The 19,143-nt window shown below is 34.8% G+C and overlaps 2 protein-coding genes and 1 pseudogene across 2 annotated transcripts; all 3 read left to right on the forward strand.

The window, feature by feature from the left end:
- Positions 1 to 1,616: 1,616 nt before the first annotated feature.
- LOC130899847 (uncharacterized) lies at positions 1,617 to 3,148 on the forward strand (annotated as a pseudogene).
- A 2,380-nt stretch (positions 3,149 to 5,528) lies between these two features.
- Positions 5,529 to 6,500, forward strand: LOC130900294 (craniofacial development protein 2-like). Its single transcript, XM_057810813.1, has one exon. It carries the CDS (start codon positions 5,529 to 5,531, stop codon positions 6,498 to 6,500), a length of 972 nt encoding a protein of 323 aa, XP_057666796.1.
- Positions 6,501 to 14,508: 8,008 nt separating this feature from the next.
- Positions 14,509 to 15,438, forward strand: LOC130900295 (uncharacterized). Its single transcript, XM_057810814.1, has one exon. It carries the CDS (start codon positions 14,509 to 14,511, stop codon positions 15,436 to 15,438), a length of 930 nt encoding a protein of 309 aa, XP_057666797.1.
- The last annotated feature ends 3,705 nt before the right edge of the window (positions 15,439 to 19,143 follow it).

The following is a 19,143-nucleotide window of genomic DNA, read 5'->3' on the forward strand; positions in this document are numbered from 1 at the left end:
ATACAAATGATTTGTAACTAAAACGTAGTCAATTTGAGCACTCACTGTTGTCTAAGCAATGTAGGTGTGTTCCTAACGTCAAAGATCATATCTATCAAAACAATGTGTGTGTGTGCGTTGGAGCACAGAATACATAGTTGGAGGAGTTTAATGTCGCGTTCCGAAACTCGCGTTTCTTTTGTAAGGTGTGTTCCTAACGTCAAAGATCATATCTATCAAAACAATGTGTGTGTGTGCGTTGGAGCACAGAATACATAGTTGGAGGAGTTTAATGTCGCGTTCCGAAACTCGCGTTTCTTTTGTATTAGTTTCGGCACGCGAGATAAAATGCAGCAGTTTCCACGTCATTACATCAGTCAAACAAAAATCGCGTTAGCAACAGTGTTTTATTATTTTTTTGACTTATCATATCAAATTAAAAAAAAAAAAGTTGTCTGTTACCTAATCTACTGAGTTTGCTTTTGTCAACTGATACACGAAACAAATTCGTATATCGTGTTTTTTGCAGAGTGTTTAATTAGTTAGTGTTTGATTAGTTCGTGATTAGTGAAAAAATAATGTATATTTGATATGCCTCCTATAAGACGAAGCAATTTAGGTAGAAGAACCAGAAATGCTACAAACCAAGCTAATTACCGATCTAATCGTACTGCACAAGAGCGTGACGACGGAAATGAACGTGAAAGAATTCGGATATCACAAACGCGTGAAGCGCGAGCGCGACATTCAACTAATAATCGCGCAAGTTTGAATCGAGCTGCTTTCAGTTACGATGTGTCAATTGACTACAGTAACTACCAATGTGTTGTTATTGGTTCTATGAACTCGGTTTGCTCACACTGTAAGGCATTAAAATACAAAAACGAAGCCAATGGATTGTGTTGCGCAAATGGTAAAGTGAAATTGATACCATTGGATCCACCACCAGAACCATTGTACTCATTGGTTTCAGGAATAGGAACAGATTCTATACACTTTTTGACACATATCCAACAATATAACAATTGCTTTCAAATGACTTCATTTGGGGCAACAAATGTATTATATTATAGCAGTTACTCATAATTATTTTAGCGAACAAAATTTTCTGTCACGAAAGTTAAGATGTGTCACTTATCTTCAAATTCTTAATCATTACGAAATATATCACTTAGTCATCATATTATATGGTGATTCAGTTTCAGTGACACTTTTATTATATTTTATATATTTGATAGATATTAGTTAAAACTAAATATATACTTTTTAAGATCAAATATTATTTAAGTTTGGTCACTGACAATCCATTAATTTATACCACACCATAATATTTTTCTTATTTACAGATACAAGGGCAAATATATCACAGAGCAGGTTCACTGTTACCAGTGTCAGATAACGACAACAAATTCCTGCAAATTTATTTTATGGGCAATTCACCACAAGAAATTGATCTGCGTTGTGCACATAACAATTTAGTAAAGAGGTCTATTATAGAACAATTACAAACTTTATTTCATCAACACAATCAATTGATTATATTGTTTAAAACTGCCCTGGATCTGATGCCATCCGATAATCACAAAATTGGAATCAGAGCTGATAAAACACCTGCAGGTCAACATACAAGACGTTTTAATGCACCAACTATTGATGAAGTTGCTATCGTTGTAGTTGGAGAAAACTTGGAATCCCGTGATATTGTTTTACATCGTCGGAATGATCAATTACAACGTATAAAGGAAACACACCGCTCATATGATGCACTGCAATATCCCATTATATTTTGGCAAGGTGAAGATGGCTACGATTTCTCAACAAAAATAATAAATCCCATTACAGGTAACTAAAATATTAGTTTTGCTATGGCGATAATATTTCAGTCATTATATTATGTATTTTAATTTTATATTTGAATGTTATTAAAACAAAATCTATTTACAGGTTCTGAAACCAACAAAAAAGTCAGTTCAATGAACTATTATTCATACCGCCTAATGATTCGGGAAAATGAAAATAATCACATATTGAAATGTCGGCGATTATATCACAAATATGTTGTTGACATGTATGTTAAAATTGAAACGGAGAGATTAACATTCATCAGGTTGAATCAAACCAAACTCCGATCTGAAGAGTATATTCACCTTCGAGATGCGATTAATACTGATGGAAATGCACAGAATGTCGGTCGGATGACTATTCTTCCAGCAACATACATCGGAAGCCCTCGGCATATGCACGAATATGCTCAAGATGCCATGTCGTATGTTCGTCATTATGGTACAGCAGATTTGTTCATCACATTTACATGCAATCCGCAATGGATAGAAATCAAGCAGGAGTTATTCTCTGGGCAATCACCCATTGATCGTCATGATATTACAGCCAGAGTCTTTAGACAAAAGTTGAAATCATTAATGGATTTCATCGTAAAACATAATGTGTTTGGTGAGACACGCTGCTGGATGTATTCTGTGGAGTGGCAGAAACGAGGATTGCCACATGCACACATTTTGATTTGGTTGGTTGAAAAGATAAGGCCAAATGAAGTTGATGCAGTGATATCAGCTGAAATCCCTGATGTACAAGTAGATCCTGGATTACATGAGGTAGTTATCAAACACATGATACATGGTCCCTGTGGAACTCTTAATCAAAATTCACCGTGTATGATGGATGGTAAATGTTCAAAACGATATCCACGGACATTAATATCGGAAACAATTACTGGTAATGGTTATCCATTGTATCGTCGCAGATCGACAGCAGACAATGGAAAATCAACAATTGTCAAATTAAATCAACAAGATATTGAAATAGATAATCGTTGAATTGTTCCATATTCACCCATTTTATCAAAGACATTCAAAGCACACATCAACGTTGAATCTTGCCATTCAGTGAAATCAATTAAATACATTTGCAAATATGTAACCAAAGGGAGTGATATGGCTGTGATTGGAATTGGTGCAGAGAATTCCAATGATGAAGTTACCCAATACCAAATGGGCCGCTATGTCAGTAGTAATGAAGCAGTTTGGCGAATATTTTCTTTTCCTATTCATGAGAGACACCCTTCTGTTGTTCACTTAGCTGTGCATTTAGAAAATGGACAAAGAGTGTATTTTACAACACAGATCGCAGTACAAAGAGCTGCTCAGCCATCATCTACTACATTAACCAGTTTTTTTGAGACATGCCAAAACGATGATTTCGCACAAACATTGCTATATTCTGAAATGCCAAAATATTATACCTGGAATCAATCCTCAAGGAGATTTGTACGACGGAAACAAGGAAAACCAGTTCCAGGATATACAGATGTATATTCCACCGATGCGATTGGCCGGATTTATTCAGTACATCCAAGCAATGATGAATGCTTTTATTTACGACTGCTATTAGTCAATGTACGTGGCGCAACATCATTCCAACAGTTACGAACTGTTGATGGTGAATTGTGTGGATCCTACAGAGAAGCCTGTCAACGTTTGCAATTACTTGAAAATGACGCTCATTGGGATCAAACTCTCAATGATGCTGTAATATCATCACACGCTCATCAAATACGAACATTGTTTTCTATAATCATATCTACATGCTTCCCATCAAACCCAATTGATTTGTGGATCAAGTACAAAGATTATATGTGTGATGATATTTTGTATCAAATACGGAATAGAATGGGAAATCCAAATATACAAATCAGTGAAGAAATTTACAATGAAGCATTGATTTCAATTGAGGACATGTGCTTGATAATGTCAAACAAACTATTAATTCAATTAGGCCTGACCGCGCCCAATCGTCCAATGCATGACGCTTTTAACCAAGAGTTGCATCGAGAAAGACTGTATGATCTCAACGCTTTGAAAGAATTAATTCAAACAAATCTTCCACTGTTAAATGAACAACAGAAGTATGTATTTGAAACTCTTATGAAAGTAACAAATGATGAAACTGGAGGGATTTACTTCTTAGATGCACCTGGTGGTACAGGAAAAACTTTTTTGATTTCATTAATATTAGCAACAATTCGCTCACAAAATAAAATTGCACTTGCACTCGCTTCGTCGGGAATCGCAGCAACTTTGCTTGAAGGTGGTCGAACAGCCCATTCAGCACTAAAATTGCCATTAAATATGCAAAGCAATAAAACTCCAACCTGTAACGTTTCGAAGAACTCTGCAATGGCAAAGGTTTTGCAGCAATGTAAATTGATTGTTTGGGATGAATGCACGATGGTACATAAAAAATCTTTGGAGGCTTTAGACAGAACCTTAAAAGATCTACGGAGCAATAATAACCGATTTGGTGGTGCAATGATTTTATTAGCAGGAGATTTTCGTCAAACATTGCCAGTGATTCCACGATCAACGCCAGCTGATGAACTCAATGCATGTCTAAAGTCCTCCAATTTTTGGAAACATGTCAAAGTACTTCATTTAAGCAAGAATATGCGTGTCGAGTTGCAAAATGACCAATCTGGAAACATATTCTCTAAACAACTCATTGACATTGGTAATGGCAAATTACCTATAGACATGTTGACTGGCTGCATTAACTTTCCTCAAAGTTTTTGTCAGTTAACTCAATCAAAAGATGAACTTATTCAGAAGGTGTTTCCAGATGTTTCTCAAAATTACAGAAACCATGATTGGTTGAGCGAACGAGCTATACTGGCTGCAAAAAACATAGATGTAAATGAATTAAATTTCAAAATTCAAGAACAAATTACAGGCGAATTGAGGATATATAAATCAGTTGATTCGGCTACTAATCAAGATGATGTAGTCAACTATCCACCGGAATTTTTAAACTCGCTGGATTTGCCAGGATTGCCACCTCACAATCTTCAATTAAAGGTCGGATCGGTGGTTATAATGTTGCGAAATATCAACCAACCGCGTCTTTGCAACGGTACACGGTTAGCGATAAAAAAATTACTAAACAATGTGATAGAAGCAACTATACTCAAAGGAAAGTATAAAGGAGAAGATGTTCTCATACCGCGCATCCCAATGATTCCGACTGATGTGCCATTTGAGTTTAAACGACTACAGTTTCCAGTGCGGCTTGCTTTTGCTATGACTATAAACAAGTCCCAGGGGCAATCATTAAGTGTTTGTGGTATTAATCTAGAAAACCCATGTTTCTCACATGGTCAATTGTATGTTGCCTGTTCCCGTGTTGGAAAACCATCAGATTTGTTTATCTATGCGCCAGGTAATCAAACAAAAAACATCGTATACCACAAAGCACTACAATGATAATAATAATAATTATTTATGATTCACATGATTAACAATAAAGCGATTACTTACTTTTAAATCCTTATATATGTTTTATTTAATTATTTTTTATTCACAACGCCCTATCACCAGGGTGACGGTTCTGTTCAGGAGAATTTTTTAAAATACGTAGGCACAAAAACTGCCACATTACAAATCTTTTTGACAGGACGAAGTCTGTCGGGTCAGCTAGTAATAAATAAAAAAGTGAACAAAAAAAAGGAAATTAAAATTAGTGCATGGAATGTTAGAACTATGCTGGCTCCAGGAAAAATGGAAGAAGTAGCAGCTGAACTAAGAAAATATGAGGTGGATGTAGCAGCCATACAAGAAATTAGATGGAAAGAACAGGGAATTATAAACAAAAAAGAGTACACCCTCTTATACTCAGGAAACGAGAAACAAGGGCAAGGTGGGACAGGTTTTATAGTAAGAAAAAAAATAAAAGACAATATAATAGACTTTAGGGCGGTAAACGGGAGAATAGCGGATTTACGAATAAAAGCAACCCCCTTTAACCTATCAGTCTTAAACGTGTATGCACCAACAGAAAATGCTGAAGAAGAAGAAAAAGAAAAACTATATGAGAATCTGGAGAAGGAAATCGAAGGAATACCCAAGGAAGATACAACTATAGTACTGGGGGATTTTAACGCACAGATAGGTCAAGAAGATTACATAAAACAAGTTGCAGGAAAACATACAGTACACAATGTAACAAATGATAATGGAACAAGATTGTGCAATTTAGCTATAAGTACGAATATGGTCATAAGCAGCACCAAATTCCAGCATCCGTACCACCACAAAGTGACTTGGAGTGCCCCGGACAACAAAACATTCACGCAAATAGACCATATATTAATAACAAGAAGGAAACAAAGCTCTGTAAAGGATGTCCGAACATTTAGGGGAGCTTGCGCAGATACGGACCACTTTCTAGTTACAGCAACTATAAAGCAGAAGGTTAAAAGATGTAGAAGAGATGCTAAAAAAAAGAAATGGAACATTGAAAAATTGAACCACACAAATGCAAGAAAAAAATACAGAGATACTTTAACAAAAAAATTAAGAGAACAGACAAAGTCAAATGATATACAAACGGAGTGGGTACAAATCAAAGACTGTATAAAAGAAGCAGCAGCTGAACATGTCGGAATAAAAGAAAAAACAACAAATAAAGGCTGGTATAATGAAAACTATAAAGTAAAATGGGTCTCAAAATAAATGAAAAGAAAACAAAAATAATGAGGCTAGATAAACGTATTATAGGAGGTAAACAGAAAATAAAAATTGGAAATTTTGATTTTGAGGAAGTAGATACATTCAAGTACTTAGGAACAACCTTAAGTAGTGACGGAAATAAAGAGGCAGAAGTCAAAGAAAAAATAACAGCAGCTAACAGGGCATATTACGCTAACAAAAAACTACTGCAAAACAAAATACTAGGAAAAAGTACAAAAATGAGAATATATAAAACAGTTATTAGACCGGTCATGATGTATGCTGCAGAAACTATGACTATGACAAAAAAGCAAGAAGAAGACTTAAGAATTGTTGAGAGAAAAATATTAAGAACAATATTAGGACCAGTAAAACTAACAGAAAATGAGTACCGAAGAAGAATGAATCATGAAATAGCACAAGAAATTAAAGAGGACATAGTAAGAAAAATTAAACAACAAAGAGCAAGATGGCTGGGACATGTATGGAGAGCAGGAGAGGAAACAGTAGCGTACTCAATATTAGATTGGAGCCCTGGAAGTGCTAGAAGAAGAGGAAGACCAAGGTCTACATGGTGGCAAGAGGTAAAAGACGACCTTAAGAGAATTGGGATGTGGAACTGGCAAGAAAAAACGAAAGATAGACGAGCCTGGCAGGATATGTGCCACAAGATATAAACAGAAGAGAATGGGGACTGATCTACCCCGAAACAAAGAAAAAAAAAGAGTAAGAGCGGCGTTACCCCATCTGGGGTGTTTAGCCACCATATATATATATATATTGTCCATGGTGGAGTTTGAGAAGATTCGATAGAAAGGCATTCAGGAATAAAGAAATTTAATTCGCTTAGATATGATCGAATTCTAGCATAGAAAGGTTTGGGGGTTCTGGGTTTATTTGAAAAAAGATTCCACTGGTGTTGTTTTGAATGCACCTGTTATCAAACGTAAGGCTGAGTTGTGAAAGCTGTCGAGTTTTTTCAGTAGCGATTTGTTTGCTGTTGAATATACAATTGATCCATAATCCAGTTTTGATCGAATAAGTGTTCGGTACAATATTAGTAATGTTTGTCGATCTGCACCCCATTCTTTGTTCGTTAGCGTTTTCAGTCGTTTGTTGCAAGCTAGGAGAAGGTTTCTAATATGGTAGTTCCAGCTTAGTGTGTGATCGAATAGTATTCCGAGAAATTTTATTGCTTTTTCCATTTTTATGTTTTCATTATAAAGTTTCAGTACCGGTATGTTTGGTATGTTCTTTTGTCTTGAGAAAAGAATATAGCGAGTCTTTGTAGTTGAAAAATTAAAACCAGTTTTTTCTGAGCACAGTTCTAAGTTATGGATAAAAGCTTGACTTTGTGAGAAGAGGTTTTTAATATTTTTTCCTTTACAGTAAACAACTAAGTCATCTGCGTATAGTCGAGCTTCTACTGGTAACTTTAAGTTTTTCAGGATGTCGTTGATTGCGATGATAAAGAGTGTGGGACTTATGATTGATCCTTGGGGTACACCATTATTAAAATATGTTTTTTCGGAGGTGGTGCCGTTGGTTTTAACTTTGAATGTTCGATTTCTCAGGAAGTTTTTCATAAAATCCAGGCAGTGACCATGTATGTTGAATTCGTATAATTTTTTTATGATGTAATCATGCCTTGCAGTGTCAAAAGCTCGGTTAATGTCAAAGAAAATAGCTAGACAGCTGCTTTTTAGGGCAAATACTTCGTTGATTTCACTTTCCAAGTCTATTATGTTATCCAGGGCTGATCTTTGTTGTCTAAATCCGCTTTGTTCCGGTATAATAAGGTTTCTTTTTTCTAGAGTCCAGAGCAGTCTGTTGTTTATTATTTTTTCCATTAGTTTGCACATAGCACATGTGAGTGATATAGGACTATAGGATTCAGGATGGGTTCTAATGGTTTGTGGTTTCGGTATAGGAATTATTATGGATTCACACCATTTTTCAGAAAAGTTATGCTGCAGCCAGATGGTATTGAACAGGTTAAGGATGTATTCGCTTGAAAGAGCTTCATCATATTCTTGGGTGGTGATAGGTAAATTGATGGGTTCGTTTTCATCGAATTGTATCATTACCTCATCCTTTTCTTCTCTCTCATGGGTAATAACAGTATCATCGGAATTGCGTATGATGGAGCGGTTATTGTAAGTGGTAGCTAGTATTGAGACTATTTTGGCGTTATCTGTGGTTGTGCGTCCGTCTTTCTCTAGCATGTGTATATTATGGTGCTTGTAAAGTCCTGATATTTTTCTCACTCTTTCCCATACCTCCGTCATGGGTGTTTCAGAATTTATTGTAGAGACGTATTCTGACCAGGATTTGCTCTTAGCAGTTTTTATTGTACGTCTAGCTTCGGCTCGGGTTTTCAAAAATTCGATTTTGCTTGCTGATGTATTGTGTCTTTTATATCTATTAAAAGCTTTTTTGTTGCTCTTTATTGCTGATTCGCAGTCACTATTCCACCACGGCACAGGATTCCGTCGTTTCAGACGTGTAGTTCTTCCGATTGATATGTTTGCTGCTTGCTGATAAATACTAATAAGGTTTTCTAAAGCTTCGTCTATATCTGTTATAATTGTGTAAATTGTCAAATTTTCTGAGATAATTGTTTTGAAAAGAGCCCAGTCTGCTTTTTTCACGTTCCATTTTGGATATAAGTCATGATTGTGATTTGGTTTTCTATTGTTATGAATGACGATTGGATAGTGGTGGATAATGTTGTAGGTATAGTCCAGCCGATCCCAGGAAAGAGCTGGAGTCAAAGTTGGGTCACAGATAGCGAGGTCAATACATGAACCCTGTCCTGATTGTATGTTAAATCTAGTTGGCTTCCCATCATTTAAGATGGAGAGATTTGCGTTTTCAAGAGTATCTCCTAGTAAGCGACCTCTGTGGTTTATTGATGTTGATCCCCACAAGATGTTATGGGCATTGAAGTCTCCGACTATTATTCTAGGTTGAGGAATTTGTTTCAATAATTCATTTAATTCTTTAGCATCTACTTGATATGCTGGACGGATGTATACATTGCATATATTTACTTTTGGATTAGTGTGTAGTTCGATAGCTACGGCTTCAAGGTTTGTAAGGATCGTGATTTCTGTAGCGTGGAGAGATTTTTCCACAAATATTGCTACTCCTCCGCTAGCTATTTCAGCATTTATTCGGTTCTTGTAGAAGCTGTTAAATTGCCTGAGCGGTTCGTTGTTATTGTATTTGAAATTGGTTTCTTGAAGACAAATAACTTCGCATTTCTGTTTGGATAGGATGGTTTGAAACAATGTTAAGTTGTTATAAAAGCCATTGATATTCCATTGTAGTATAGATGGAAAGTCCATAAGAATACGGAGAGAAAAATATTAAAGTAAATTATTGGTTCAGTTAGTTATTATTTGTTTGAGATGATTCACTTTCTGTTTCTGAGAGGTCCGTTTCTGGTATGTTCAATTGTAGGTGAGAAAACAGTTTCTTCTTGAGTTTAGTGCATCTGCTTTTGATAGATCTGTGCTCAAAGAAAGGGTAAATTTTTGTTAGCATGTCTATTAATCCAGTAAAATCATTTGTGTAGTTCTTTATTATACTAATTGGATCAGATGAGCCGTAGACATTTTCAAAAAGGTCAGATATCTGGTTGTGGTCCAATATGAAAGGAGGATTCTGTTCTGAAATGACTTTGCTAATTGGTTCCATGAGAATTTCTGTAGAGATGTCTGGTTTATTTTTAGGCTTTTTACTTGGCCTATTTGGTTTGGGGAAAGACGGTTTCTTAGGGTTCTCTGGTTTAATTTCTTCTGTTTGAGGGGGAGGCGTAATTATTTGCTCGTAGTTGCGTTTGGTGCTGTTTTGCGGAATTTCTTTTATGTTTATGGGGGGTAAATTCTGGGAGTGAGGTGTTATAGAGGTTTCTGATGGGATCTTGGTGTGTGCTTGTGGAGTATTGGCTTCGGTATTTTGGGGCTGCTGGGAAGGTTGGGTGGGGTTTTGTGGTAGTTCAGCTATTTGGGGTTGTTCATAAGTTTGTAATTGGGAGTTTTTACAGTTTGCTGCAGTATGACCTGGTTTTTTACATGTAAAACATAGTAGACGGTCTTGGGATAGGTAAATTCTGTAGCTAGTGTTCTCGTGTGTAATCATTAGACAGTCGGGTATTTGGATTGTGGATGGTGAAATAAAGATTTGTCTTCTGAAGCTGTAGATGTGGTTATATTCCGGAAGTGTGGAGCTAATTTTGAGGAAAGACATTGGTGAGAGTGTATTGAGACCTATTTTGTTAAGTTCATCGATTAGAGCTGAGTGTGGTATGGTGGGGCGTACATTTGAGAGTATCAATCTTTCGGAAGGTGTTATAAGCTTTCGGGCTTGGATCGAAGTGTTGTTGATAATGATCAGCCCTTTATGAGAGGTCATGAAGCGGTCTACAGTATCTTCATTTGCGAGGTACATGCATATTCTATTGTTTGATAGCCTCGATGTGAATAGTATATTTTTTGGACCGATTAGTTCTCCAAGTGATATCAGGTAATCTTGAATTTTCAGGTTATCAACAGCTGGAAAAACAATTGTTGCGTTCGCTCTCATATTCTTTAGATATTATAATAGAAAGGTACTAACGGCAACGTTGCTTTTCCGAACAGCAGCTAAAAACTAAAAGGTGTGCTTACTGCTTAGGAGAGAGAACAGAGACAGACACAGAAAGAACCACAGGTTTAAGTTTAATTTAATCAAATATATCGTTACTCTGCCTTTACAAAGTTTATTATTTACAATTATTGTAATATTTCATAGAATAGTGTTTCTTCATAAATAAATGTGAAAGTTGGTCAAGTTGTATATGTTGCATTCGCATCCTGAATGAACTAGTGTAAACTCCTAGAAACGAGAAGCTCAATAAAGCTGCGAGCATCGTAATACACATAAATTTGGTCCTTCGAGCCGGATGTGTGTGTGATCAACAGTTTGGCCTTTCAAGACAGGAAGAGGGGAGATAAATGAGTGAGTCAGTTTCATTTACTTTCATTCCTTTTGAGTTTGTAAAAGTAGAATTTCTCGTAATTTCTAGTGAAATTAATATTCTATTTCATTTCATTAATATCATACAAATTAATTTTTATGTGTTTTTCTTTACAATCGATTACATCAGAAAAAACTGTACCGCTCTTTTCTACTATTCCCGATTTCAACGTTAAGATCGTATTGGTTGAACAATAATATTGTTCGTTTTAACATACATTCGTCTATCTATCGTGTAGATAAACATTTTTCATAATTCAAATAAAATATGTAATCACCTACCTTTGTAGGTTAACAAAGTTAACAAAAATATTTTATATTTCATATATAATCACCTACAGTTGTAGGTAATAAGACAAAAAAAACATAACATTCCTATCCTCATTTGGATATTTGCCGGCGTTGCTTTCGACGCAAAAAAGGGTCGACCATTCAGTGGCGTACCGATTATATTATTAATTTCACATTTACTTTCATTTAATTTTAATTAATTGTTAAAAATGGCTAACGAGGCCGGTCGAAATGACCAAGAACAAGAATTTCAATTAATGATTTCTCGTTTAGTTTCTCGCCGCGGCCAATTAAAAGGTCAACTAACGCGGTTTAAAAAATTTGTTGCTGATTCAAACAATAATTCAAAAATCACAGAAATTTCCACTCGTATGCAAAGAATGGAACTCATCTTTGATGAATTTAACAAGGTTCAAACCGAAATTGAGCAATATGATGAATCCGAACAAAATTTCTCCGAGCGAGTCACCTTTGAAGATGATTATTATGAAACGGTAGCAAAGGCAAAAGAATTCGACGGTCAATTTGGCAATCAGTCTCAAAATTCGTTTTTTATACCTCAACAAAATAACTCAAATTTTAATATTCAATCTTCTCACATAGAAACATTCAATGTTAAATTGCCACCTTTGTCTCTGCCCGAATTTGACGGCAGTTATGATAAATGGTTAACATTTTACGATGCATTTTCGGCTCTCATCCATAATAATCCTAATTTAGGTAACATACAAAAGTTTTACTATCTCCAAACAACGTTAAAAAAAGAAGCAATAAAAATTATAGACTCTCTGGAGGTAACAGATTCGAATTATCCTGTGGCTTGGGAGTTATTAAAGGAGAGATATCAAAATAAAAAATTTATAATAAAAAACCACATAAAACAAATCTTTGATTTGCCAAATGTAAATAGAGACTCCTTTGAATCTCTACGATTTTTTGTAGACAATTTACAAAAGCACTATCGAGCTTTGCGTAATTTAAAAGAGCCAATAGAACAATGGAGTACAATTTTAATTCATCTATTATTATCTAAATTAGATGCAAATTCTAGGAAAGAGTGGGAGATTGAAACTAAAGACGTAGTGTCACCAACTTCAGAAACATTCATTCAATTTTTGATCGATAGATGTAAACTACTCGAATCTATCGACAATAAATATCTGAACAAACCCTCTTCTTCAAATTATCAGAATACATATCACAAATCTGCTACAACAAAGATACAGAGTAATATTTCTACAAGGCTTCTAGCTTGTATTTTTTGCAAAGGAGATCACGTAATTTATTATTGCAATGAATTTTTAAAACTTTCTATTTCAGATCGTATCAATACAATACGTAAACTTAAAGCTTGCACTAATTGCCTTCGACTAGGACATAAAGTTTAGAATTGTCAAGGAAGTTCATGCAGAGTTTGTGATAAAAAACTTAATAGTTTACTGCATTTATCTATTACTAATAAAAACTCACATCAAAATTGCGACATTACTGATAAACATAATATTTCCAATAATGAAGCGCACGCCTCTGTTAATAATTCTTCACAGAACTTGCCTATCAAGTCTGATGAAAAACGAGTCGAAAGAAATGATAGTAAACAAAGTGTTGTTGCTTGTGCTCAAAATATTTTAACTTACGATAACGATTCATTTGTTTTACTTACAACCGCACTTTTAAAAATTGAAAATAAAGACGGCGAATCCATGATTTGTCGAGCGCTTTTAGATGCCGGTTCTCAGTCAAATTTCATGAGTCAGGAATTATTTGAAAGATTGAATATTCAAGGGACAGATGTTCATATAAAAGTTATAGGAATAAACGGCAATATAAGTTTTATTAATAATGTTATTAAAACACGAATTAAATCTATAAACTCCAATTATAATGTTAATTTACAATTTTTGGTATCCAACTTTGATACGTCTCATCTCAAAATTCCTAATAATATTGATTTGGCAGATCCACAATTTAATGAATCCAGTAAAGTTGATATACTTTTGGGTGCCGGTATTTTTTATCGCTTATTATTACCCGGTCAAATTTCTCTAGGAAAGGGTCGTCCTATTCTACAAAATACAGAACTCGGTTGGATTGTAGCAGGTACAATCAGTTGTCCGAATATAAATAATAGAAATTTTTCTGTGTGTAACTTGTCAAGGTCAATGAACAATCTTGAAAATGGATTAGAGAAATTTTGGTTGATAGAAGAAATTCCGTCTTTGAAAAATAACTATACCGAGGAAGAAAATGAAGTAGAGAGTCATTTTCAACAGACTTATAGTCGTGATAATTATGGTAACTTTATTGTCCGCTTACCTTTTAGGGACAATCTAGAGCAGTTGGGCGAATCATATGATATCGCAGTCAATAGATTTCAATCCTTGGAAAGAAAACTCGGTAAAAATCCTACATTGAAAGAAAATTATAGTAGTTTTATAAATGAATAGGACATATGTCTGAATTAAATAATTTTAATTTCAATTTACAGCCAAGCTTTTTCTTACCTCCCCACGCTGTAATAAAAGAGTCCTCAATGACCACGCGACTTCGTGTTGTTTTTGACGCCTCCAGTAAATCCACTTCGGGTTTAAGTTTAAACGATATATTAAAAACAGGACCTTGCATCCAGGATACGTTATTCTTTATCTTATTACGTTTTCGATTATTTCCGATTGTAGTTTCCGCGGACATCGCTAAGATGTATCGATGCGTTAAAATACATGAAAACGATACAAAGTTTCAATTAATACTCTGGCGCAATAATACTACAGATCCTTTGAAAATTTACAAGTTACTCACGGTAACATATGGGATGAGCCCTGCCTCTTTTTTAGCTACTCGTTGCTTAAAACAGTTAGCTCTTGATAATGAAATCAATCATCCTGAGGCTGCTCAATCTATTTTAAAGGATTTTTACATGGACGACTACTTAGTCTCCGTAAAGGATATTAAATCTGCATGTTTTTTAATAAAAGATGTATATAACATTTTACTGTCGGGCGAATTCCGTTTACGCCAATGGTCTTCAAATAATGAGCAAATTTTGAATTTTGTTTCACAATTAGATCCCTCTACTAAAACAGATTATATTATTAAGGACGAACAAAGTTGCAGTAAAACTTTAGGTACGGTCTGGAACTCTTCAGAGGATATTTTAAAATATGTTACAAATCCCGAATCTGGTCCAGATCACTACAAGATCTTCACAAAAAGACGAATTTTATCCATTATCAGTCAAATCTTTGATATTCTAGGACTTATAGGTCCCGTTATTACGCGCGCGAAATTATTTATGCAAAAATTGTGGGGTTTAAAAATAGGTTGGGATGATCCAGTACCCGACAATGTTCTAATTTCGTGGCTACAGTTTTACAATAGTTTGAAATTAATTGAAAAATTAAAAATTTCACGACATATTCTAATAACAGATTTCATATCCATAGAAATGCATTTCTTTACCGACGCTTCTCAGTACGCTTATGGTACTGCAATTTATTTCAGGTCCAAGAATTCATTGGACACAGTAAATGTAAATCTAGTTTGTTCCAAATCTAGAGTTGCTCCTTTGAAAGTAATTTCTATCCCTCGATTAGAGCTTTGTGCCGCCGAAAAAGAAGTAGTCGACTAAATGCCAAAGATTTGTTCAAAACTGACGGGTCTTCCTCGGAAATATTTTGACTAGCTATGATTCTATTTATTACTACGGTGTCTCCGGTGTGATGACAAGAACTCGTGCAGAGCGCGCAGCAGTGGATAAGCTTGCTCCCATCAGAGAGTTGTTTGAAGAGGTCGTAGAATCTTTCAAAAAATATTACAGTTTGTAACAGTCAACGCAAAGTTGGAAGCTTTTAGAGGTCGCTGCCCTTTTGGCAATATACCCTATCGAAGCCAAACAAATATGGAATTAAAATCTACGCTTCGACAGACGCTAAAATTTTTTATGCATAAAACATGGAAATGTATGGAGAAAAACAGCCTGAAGGTCCCTATAAAATTGATAACTCGGCTTTAGAACTAGTTTTGCGTCTAAGTGAATGTATTCGAAACACTGGTCGTAACATCATAAGTGATATTTTTCACAAGCATTCCACTCCTGGATAAGTTCGATCACGAATATAAGCTGATGCCTGATTGGAACTGTGCGAAAAAATAGAAAAGAGCTACCTAAACAGAAGTCGAGCTGAAAAATCCAGTGTGTTTGGACATCGTGGCAAATGCAGCCGTTTATCGTATATACCTATACTTTTGTCCAGCATTCACTAAGATCAAAATATTAATGAAGATACAGGCAAACCACACATCATCATGGACTATAATGCGATTAAAGGCGGAGTTGACACGGTCGACAAAATGTGTGTGACGTATAATGTCGCTCGAGGTACAAATAGGTAGCCTATGGTAATATTTTACAGCTTGATGAACGTCGCAGGAATAAATTCGTTTGTTTTATACCTAATGAATAATTCTAAAAGAAGATTAGCAACAGAACGTTTTTGGATACACTGTCTTATGACTTACTAAATCCTCACCTCAGGTGACGAGCTTTCACTATTTCTCTGCCAAGGAGACTGAGGTTAAGACTCAATGAAATATGCAAATTAGATGGCCCTGAATCTGCATCTAACAACAATAAAATTGGCCGATGTGGATATTGCGCATCAAAGAAAAATAGAGGAACGCGGTACAACTGCGCTGCTTGTGCCATATTTTTGATTAGGGCATGGTGTTATGGTATGTTCTGACTGTTTTGCAAACTTCAATATTCAACTAAATTTATGTATAATAGTCTCAAAATAAGTGATTTTTAGGAATTAAAACATATTTTATATTTGTTTTAAAAATACAAAATGTTTTGTTTGTTTTCCTAGACTATAAAAAAAGTGACTTTTTTAGGTAGTTGTGGAAAAACTGATAGTCATTGAAGTAATAAATAATTTATGCTAACAATTGATATTTTTTGTTTTATTACATCCTATAGTTCCTGTAAAATAGGAAAAGGATAAACGGTTGTTTAAAAAACCGCAGGCTTTTAACACAATTAATAATAATGAACAAAGAACAGAATGTTTTAGAGAAAATATACAAGTGGAAGATAGAGCACCTTGACTGTTGAGGAGAAAATAAAAATTGAATTTCAAGTCCATTTGTTACATATGAAATGAAAATAATGCTCAAATTGTCTTATGTTGCAGAGACAATTAGTATGACAGAGGAGGAATATGAAAGAAGCTAAGAATATAAATGTATACAGAAGAACAAGTGATGAAATAAAGTAGTTGCTGGAAGAAGAAAATTTGGGTAAAATAATAAAATAAACACCAAGAGTAAGAAGGTCCAGAAGCCGAGATAGTGGAACGGTTGAAAGGAGGATGAGGAAGAGAACAATTAAGATTGAAATATATATATATATATATATATATATATATATATATATATATATATATATATATATGTTGCAATTGTAATTGGAGGTTGGAACTACCGACTAGTTTCGACGTCATGGTTTTACTAAAAAATTTTTAGTCAGGTTACACGTATTCCTGGTAATTTGATATCAAAGTTACAAGGTATTCCGCATCGAACCGTTGCAGTGTACAGTCGTATTTTCTGATACGATAAATAAAATAAGTAGTTAAAACCAATTAGTATAAATTACAAAGTGAACCAAAGCAAACAGTAAGAATTCCAGTTTTCATTAAACAGCAATAAATAGACAAATAAGACTTCAACTAAAACTAAATCCTGATTTGATACCTGATAGAAAGTATTCTGTCAAATCGGTACTAAGAAATTTAAATGATTCTAAAAATTGATAACAATCTACTTCAAAATAATTATACTCCAAATGAAAAATAAATCAAAAACAACTCTCAGTAACAAGCCAACCAACTAAAAGAAACAACTTTTGACGTCATCGAAAACATTAGGTTAGAAGATTACCGTAAGACTCTAAATCAAAAAATACCAATATAGTCTTTTGCTCAAAGCTATCCAGTAATAGAATATGTATATATTTGGCAAATGAAAGTTAAGTGAATACATTTATAAACGATCACGGTAAAATCCAAATTACCCAAGAACTACTACAGGCGCGTCAGTCAAAGATTGCTACTACTACAGTCAAAGATTGATCCTATCCAATGTTTTCCCCTCTTACTTTTACAAAACCAAAAAACAACGAGAAGAAAATAAACAGTCTGGAAAAACTAAATCAAAAAAGACATTAGAAAAAATGTTGAGTCACACTAAAGTACAGATTAATCTCGAAAGCCAAACCCAACTGGATGCCCATACCTCAATTGAAACCTATTAACCTTTTTTTAAAATTCACCACCTCCATTCAATGGAATAAAAATGGGTACTTTAACCATCTAGGAAACCTACAACTAATAATTTCAAAATGTAAACCCACAAAAACGAATTTTAAAAATAGAATCCATAATTTGAAAAATTAGCCGACGACCGAAGAGATTAGGGAAAGGAGGGTAAGACGGGGTAGCGGGCAAGACGGGGTAGCGGGCAAGACGAGACGGAGGATCTCACGTGTCGTATGAATGACCAATCACAGCCCCTTTAGCTCGTAATGACGCGCCGTTGCTTTGTTTCTCAGTCAGCACTGTCACTAGTTACTGAGATTACGTGTTTGTGACTTAGCGCCCAAAAACCTGTTTTTATCAAATTGCTTGTTATTTTCGCGTTCTGTGTGGCACGTGTCTTTCATCTCAATATAAACTATCAAGAGCTCACTGAAAGTTATTTTTGTTCATTCATTATTATACTAGCAGGTAAGAATAAGTTTGTTTCAATAGTCTGAGTTGTTTTTTAATAGTAAGTTCTTTAATTGAAAAAAGCATGAAAGCCAAGATGGGGTATGGGTACCCCGTCTTGACTTTTAAATTATATAGGGTATGTTTTAATTAATTTTCAATAACTTATTTCTTTTTTTTCTTTTTAGGATGGTGAAGTATTATAAAAAAAAGACGGACAGAGGAAGTTGGAATGAAGAAAGTATGAAAAATGCATTAACTATGATTATTAGTGGGCAAATCGGGTATAAAGTAGTATCAAAAACATTTTCTGTGCCACAAACTACCCTGGAAAGAAAAGTAAAAGTGGCTCGTGAAGCCCTAAAACTTCCTGCTTCTCCTGCGCCCATTAAAGTACCTTTAGACCCAAAAAGTCGAACATTTTCGGAAGAAGAAGAGACCTAATTTTGCAATTATATTTTGGATATTGAAAGTCGTCTTTACGGACTTACAACAAAAGATTTAAGAGTGTTGGCGTACACTTTGGCAGTGAAAAATGGGAAGAAACATATGTTTAACTGTGAGAA

This window comes from Diorhabda carinulata, chromosome 12, assembly GCF_026250575.1.
Source record: "Diorhabda carinulata isolate Delta chromosome 12, icDioCari1.1, whole genome shotgun sequence".
Classification (NCBI taxonomy): domain Eukaryota; kingdom Metazoa; phylum Arthropoda; class Insecta; order Coleoptera; family Chrysomelidae; genus Diorhabda; species Diorhabda carinulata.